The sequence below is a fragment of the Littorina saxatilis genome, linkage group LG4 (genome assembly GCF_037325665.1).
Source record: "Littorina saxatilis isolate snail1 linkage group LG4, US_GU_Lsax_2.0, whole genome shotgun sequence".
NCBI lineage: Eukaryota > Metazoa > Mollusca > Gastropoda > Littorinimorpha > Littorinidae > Littorina > Littorina saxatilis.
Window position 1 is genome coordinate 3,196,812 of NC_090248.1, and position 7,367 is coordinate 3,204,178.

The 7,367-nt window shown below is 43.2% G+C and overlaps 1 protein-coding gene across 1 annotated transcript; it reads right to left on the minus strand.

Moving 5' to 3' along the window:
* Positions 1-2,775: 2,775 nt before the first annotated feature.
* On the minus strand, positions 2,776-6,348 carry LOC138963525 (uncharacterized). The gene is made up of 3 exons (XM_070335401.1): positions 6,013-6,348; positions 4,719-5,664; positions 2,776-3,632 (listed from the first exon to the last, which is right to left on the minus strand). Exons 2-3 carry the CDS (start codon positions 5,605-5,607, stop codon positions 2,776-2,778), a joined length of 1,746 nt encoding a protein of 581 aa, XP_070191502.1. The 5' UTR covers positions 5,608-5,664; positions 6,013-6,348.
* Between the last annotated feature and the right edge of the window lie 1,019 nt (positions 6,349-7,367).

The following is a 7,367-nucleotide window of genomic DNA, read 5'->3' on the forward strand; positions in this document are numbered from 1 at the left end:
TATGAATGAATAGATGTATTTTTTAAGAAATTAACCACCTGAACGAGTGAGCACACAAAGGAAGGAGCGAACAAACAAACGAACGCGCGAATGAATAATCAATTAAAGAAGGAAGTAAACGATATTGAAATATATAACTGCAGGAAGATACTCTTGGTGCATGAAAAGGAGTGGAATTACCTCCACAGTTAAATTCAAAATATTGCCAATACTGCTTCAGAAACTTTGATCTATCGTCCCCTAGCTATCTTTCTGACCTTCTTGATGTCTACTCCCCCTCTCGCTCCCTAAGATCCTCCGCAGACACCCGCCTTTTTAGGATACCATCAGCACGCACCAAAACATATGGCCAGCGCACCTTCTCCTACCAGGCCCCATCCATCTGGAACCAACTCCCGCATTCACTCAGGCACTCCACATCTATGCAATCATTCAAAACCTCACTCAAAACACACCTCTTCCCTCACTAGTCCGTTAATGACCACACATCACCCTCTCCTGCTGGTCCTTGATCTGTCTCTTTCTTTCTCCTTCTTCTTCCCTTTCCAGCTCTATTCTTCTTCTCTCAACAAACTTTATGTATCCAATACTTTATTTATTTATTTACGACTGTTTTTCCGTCTAGAATGCATGTGCCTGTAGTTGGTATGAGTGAGTGCGTCGCGTTCTCGCTGTGCGCCTGTCTGCGAGTGTATGAGTCCTTGTCGATTTGTGTTTCGTATAATGTTCACTATGTATTTTATATTTTGTAAGCGCCTAGGGCTATATTTAGATTAGGCGCACAAATGTTCATAATAATAATAATAATAATTAATGTATCTATGAATGATCGTTAACTTCAGTCAATTGCTTGGTATTAGTATAGGCGCGCTAGCTTCTACAGTAATAAGATAAATTGACAGGAATAAAGATAGAAAGAAAGAAAGAAAGGAAGAAGAACAATTAACGGTACTAAATAAAAGCAGACAGAAACAAACGTCAGAAAGAAATCATAAAGGAAAGAAAGCAAGTACGTAACAAAGACAGAAACAGGTTAGAAAGCAAGTTACAACGACAGAAAACGAAAAAAAAAAGGGAGAAAGATAAGACGAAAAGTAAGGACAAAAAGAAAAAAAGAAAGACATAAATACACGAATAACATAAATCGGACAGGAAATAAACACACCAATAAATCAATCAACAATTAATTAATAAATCAACAAGTCATTCAATAAGTATATTAATAAGTCAAAAAGCAAAGCAATAAACGAGTAAATAAAACAAACCTAAAAAAACTAAATTAATTAAAATAAAATAGATCAATTAGTATAAGTAACCAATAAATCGACAAGGAACTTAATAAATGTTTAAAGACTGAAACAATGTGGAAGGACAGCTAATGAAGAAATCCAGAGAGAAAAAAATGACAGAAGAGATTTGAGAATAAACAGCGAAGTGCTGATCAGATAATGTTTAAGAGTAGATCATGCGCTTTGCAAAATATCATTTGATCTTCCCGCGCGAGCGTGTGTTGTCTCTTATTTTATTGGCTCCACTTACAGCAAAGGCGTTACCGCTATTTCGTCTTCGTGTCTAAATTGACTTCTGTTTAGCTCCCAATAAAATCCGAACTAGATAGATTTTTAACACTCAAAATGAAGACTCACCCGACAAGATATAACTATGAGTGGAACGTAATGCAAAACACGTACACTGACCATCTTTCTAGGAAGAAAGATTCAACTCATATTCTCACTGTTGTTCGTTTGTTGTTTGTGTTCGTTCATTAAACAGAATTAGATTAATGTGCATAATTATAATCTATTGTTTTTAATTTAAACAAAAGTGGACACGTCAGTAACCAGGTTATATTTTTCTTTTTAATATTTCGGCAAACTGCCTTCTTCAGGTTGTTAGTATGAAAGTATGACACGTTGTTTTTCTATCGAATTTGTAAAAAAAATTTAAACACAAAGTCATGTTTAAATGTGTTTGTAATCCAGTAAGAGAACGCGTTTTGGTTAAACACATAGAAGACAATGTTATGTCCAGGGGGTGGTGTAGTTACTTTTTTGAACACATTATTGAATAATTCAGATACTAATTAACGTATTCAAAATACTAGGCACATCATGAGAATGTTTGTCATGGGTTAAAGCAGAGCCATACACGCAGACAATCATAAAACCGATTCAAGGTTAACATTAACACTTTTCGAAACAGAGAGCATCAAGACTGGTAGACAGGTAAACAGAAAAGTCGGTAGACAAGTAAAACAAAATATTGTGTTCAAAACACCAACACCACCCCACCCCCCCCCCCCCCAACCTCTACCACAACGACCCCATACACACTCATTCTCTCTCTCTCTCTCTCTCTCTCTCTCTCTCTCTCTCTCTCTCTCTCTCTCTCTCTCTCTCTCCCGCTCTCTCTTTCTCTCTCTCTCTCTTTCTTTCTCTCTCTCCCCCCTCTCTTTCTCTCTCTCTCTTTCTTTCTCTCTCTCTCTCTCGCTCTCTCTTTCTGTCTCTGTCTCTCTCTCTCTTTCTTTTTCTCTCCCCCCTCTCTCTCTCTCTCTCTCTCTCTCTCTCTCTCCCGCTCTCTCTTTCTCTCTCTCTCTTTCTTTCTCTCTCTCCCCCCTCTCTTTCTCTCTCTCTCTCTTTCTTTCTCTCTCTCTCTCTCGCTCTCTCTTTCTGTCTCTGTCTCTGTCTCTCTCTTTCTTTCTCTCTCCCCCCCCCTCTCTCTCTCTCTCTCTCTCTCTCTCTCTCTCTCTCTCTCTCTCTCTCTCTCATCCTCCACTCACCTGGAAAACGTGGAATTCAACGGGTAGACTCCCTGCCCGCTGTTCTCGGGGTAGGTCTGTGTCCACTGCGAGCCCGACCCCGCCACTCCCCCCACACCCGCCACACTCCCCACCCCGCTGTACACCCCCGAGTTGACCGCAGAAGGGGAGGTAGCGGCCGGGTACCCCGAGGACTGGTGGTACCACTTCAAAAACGGGTTGTTCATGCTCTGACGAAGTAGCGCCTCGTCTAGTCTGTAAGCCCTTCGCTCAGCTTCTGTGTAAGGAGAATACATCGTCGCTGCTGGCGCAGCAAAACCTCCCACGCCCAAAGAACTCCCTGCAGCAGCAGCAGCCGCAGCAGCCACCCCGGAAGCCGTAGCGGCTCCGAGGTAGCCGTTGGTGAACTGGTGGTGGTGGTGGTACATACCGAGCTCACAGTCCTTCTTCCTCCCACGTCGGCGAGATCGTCGTCGCTGCCTGAAGTCGCCGCGCAGAAAGTCCTGCATGTTGGCCGGGTGGATGGCCCAGTAGTTGCCCTTCCCGTCCTCGCAGCGACCTGCCTTGATGAAGCAGTCGTTGAGGGAGAGGTTGTGACGCACGCTGTTGCGCCAGCCCTGCCCACGGTTGAGGTAGTAGGGGTAGTTCTTCTCGATCCACCCGTAGATGGAGCCCAGGTTGAGGCGCCGCTGTGGTGACTCCAGGATGGACTTTGCGATGAGGGCGATATAGGAGAGGGTGGGTTTGACCTCGTTGGTTGTCTTGCCTTGGTCTTCTCCCTCTCCCCCTTCCCCTGTGTTGGCTCCTTCCTGGGCTGGGGAGGTTTCTGTTGTAGCGGAGGTGTTGGTTTCGGTTTCTTGTGATGGTTCTGACCCTGCTGGTTTTAAAAAATGTTTTTGAATTACTACAAAATGCAGAATATCGATACATCAATGATCCAATTATGGAGACAGTGGTGTCGATTTGAACATATTTTCATTTAAATTAAGCGCGGAACACATAACATTGTGTGAGCCAAGCCTGGAAATGAATCCTGTTGTTGCGGTTAGAAAGATATCCGCTGAAATCATGCACGCTCACTGACACATGTATGCATCTTATCGAAGGTGTTCATGGAACAATAATATTCGTACCATCAGGATTCGATGTATTAAAAAATAGCTTATGACTGTAACATCGGCCGAGCAATTACAAAATTAACTACCGAAAGTAAAATGATGGTGAAAGTGCTAACCTTAATATTCCATTCAAATGCATTTAACAATAAAAAAATAAAATAAAAAAATAAACAAGACAAACATAGACTAAATATCAGAAACAGAACCAAGAAACAAAGACACAAACAAACAACACATAACAAGAGGTGCGAGAAAAAAAATAAGGCGAACGGGCGCTTAACAACAAAAAATACAGCATGAGTTTTTAATACTTTCATTTTAGTGCATGAAGGAGGGAGTGGGAGGCCTGGGGAGGAGAAGCTAATGTCGAAAAATAAGTGTAAAACAGACAACGTTTGCTGTTGTTGGGGCGGGGATATAGCTCAGTTGGTAGCGCGCTGGATTTGTATTCAGTTGGCCGCTGTCAGCGTGAGTTCGATCCCAGGTTCGGCGGAAATTTATTTCACAGAGTCAACTTTGTGTGCAGACTCTCTTCGGTGTCCGAACCTCCCCCCGTGTACACTACATTGGGTGTGCACGTTAAAGATCCCAAAAGGGTCTTTCCTGGCAAAATTGCTTAGGCACAGTTAATAATTGTCTACCTATACCCGTGTGACTTGGAATAATAGGTAAATATGCGCCGAAATGGCTGCAATCTACTGGCCGTATAAAATTTCATCTCACACGGCATCACTGCAGAGCGCCTAGAACTGTACCCACGGAATATGCGCGATATAAGACTCATTGATTGATTGATTGATTGTTCACCCCATTCGTACCATATCACAATTACTCGTGCATACCTTCTCCTGGCGTTTCCTCACTGCTCGGTGACTGGGAATGTAACGCAGGCACATCGCCAGCAAGAGTTGGGGGAAGCTCCGGGTGTTCCTCTTGTGTCTGCTGCTGCTGTTGCTGCTGCTGCTGTAACTGGTGTTGTTGTTGCTGTAATCCCCCCATATTAGATGTTGCCACTGTGTTGATGTCGGTAGGGGTCTTGTAGTCTGGGTGGGTCTCGGATTCTGGCTTAGAATCTGTGTGAATTAACTCTGGCGTCATCTGCATCTGGGGTTTGGGGCGCTGGTGTGGAAGATGAAGATGATGTTGGTGATGATGCTGTGGTTGCTGTTGTTGTTGTTGTTGTTGTTGTTGCAGTTGCTGCTGATGGTGTTGAAGCTGGTGAAGGTTCTCTCTGGAGTATCGTGCAGTGTTGTAATCCAGTAAGTGCCCTTCGCTCTCACTGCAGCTGTTCCCAACACCGACCGATTCCTGCTTCATGAGGAAATTGTCCGTCATGGCAGCGGTTTTGGGAACACCGTAGTATTCACTGCTCATGTCCATCTGTCTCAGTGAGCTGCCGTTCACACCTACAACTCCCCCACCCCCGTTTCCCAGTTTGTAGTAGTCTGCTGCAGAGGTGGGCATAAAGCCGGGATGGAACAAGGCCGAAGAAGTAGCGGTTGTCGTGGACTCGGCATAAGTCGGCGGTTCTCTAGGAGCGTAGTCCTGTGTCGGGTTGACGTAGTTCTGATAAAAAGCAGCAGCAGCAGCATCCGAAGTAGCGTCGGCATAACCGCCGTGGTGGAATTTGATCCCTGCGGACTCGAACCCTGGCATGGAACCATAGGCCCCCGTGGCGTGGTGGTGCTGCAGATGGTGTGGGTATGCAGGGTCAAAGGGTGACGTCTGCATTGTGGCGATGAGGTTGTCTAACTTGGATGGGTCGCTCCCTGCATCGACAAGTGTCTCCTGCAACGTTAACAAGAATAACCGTCTTTGGTTCAAATCTTGTAAAACAACGATGATTCGAAGACATACGGAGTATTAACTTTAACGGTAATAGATATGTATTAAGTAGTAACATTTACCTACAATGAAATACCAATTGAAACGAATTAAAGGATTATCGTAGTAAGCAAAACAAATACCAATGCTTGAAAAGTCAGGTTGATAATTAAACAGATAAGAAGGAATAACATGTACCCAAAGCAAAATTACAATTACAGAGATTATAAGGATTAGCGAAGTTAACAAAACATAACGGCAATATGAGATAAAGCTGGAACAAAACAAAAACAACAACAAACAAACACTGACCTGAAGAAACAGCAACACAGCTTAGCGTGAATTCGTAGTCAGCCGCTCATCTCTTCATGGACAAGATGGCGTTTCGTTGGCGATGTTTGGAGAAAACAAGCAACACGTTTTAGCCTCCTGTGATGCCGCAGTGTTTTAACACACACACACACACAACTCAGCAACTCTCCGCACTGACCCAGGCCTTGCTAGTGAAGTTCCCAGTGTGTCCAAACTGACTCAAACTGTCCACAGAAACAAGTCCAAGCAAAAGCTTTGCCAGACCGTCACTGATACGATCCTTGGCTCATCTCTCTGTTTTCTCGCTCTATCCGTCTGTTATTCCCAGTTCGGTAAACTCCCGTATCTGTCCACCCAAACACAATCCGGGTAGGCGAACAACGCTGAAGATATCGGAGTGGGCGTGGTTTCTACCCGTAAAGTTCGGCTTCTCATTGGTCCGATAAGGTTTGAGCGTTTCTGATTGGCCAAGCGGAGATGTAATTGCGGATCAAGGGGGCGGAGTAAAGCAGTGCTAATGGCATGTTGCCCTGATAACGACCAGTGGGTTTTGATAGCTCGCTGATTTCAGCGCCGTTTGGGATGGATATTTTTGAGCGTTGAGGCTAATTTTCAGGAAAAGATGGTATCGAATTAACAAGATTACTACCACTGCGGACATTAAATCGGAATGTCATTTTGAGGAGAAGACAGCGGTTCAGAAAATAAACAAACATGTGAAGATTTTTACTTCTTTTGCGGACATTTCTACTCGTGAAAGGCGGGGTCCCGGCCGCGAACAGTGAAAATGTAGAGAATGGTAAGAACTTAAATGTTTCGTAAAACTGGATGTTTTAATTCTAATTAGTTCAAGAAAAGACTTTCTTTTTTCTCATTCTTTTTATTTTTTTTAAACATTTTTTCGCAACGGATTGTTTTCACAAATGCGTTTTTATTCCTGCTCTGTTTTATTTTTCAAACATGTTCAAATTACAATAAAAACAATAAGTTAAAGGTGACCTGAACAGTTTAAAACGTGCGTGCAATTGATTGCCTATTTGTGCGCGTGTGTGTGTGGAAAAAAATAGAGCGAGAGAAGAAACACAAGGAAAGAGATGGTTGAAAACAGAAGTGCTTGAATTGAATATTTGACTAGAGTTGTTATTTATATCTTAAGGCTTACTTAGCAAACATATGTTGATTATGTTTGAAGGAAATAATGTTGTTACGCTGCGTAAGACATCAACTTTCATAAACCAAAGGAAACAAAGAAACGTATGTAGACAAACAAATGTACGAGGCATTTAGTTTCATTTACAGAACAAAATGCAAACCGGAAATCGGCAAATCCATTACCAACACAACAACCGCCAACA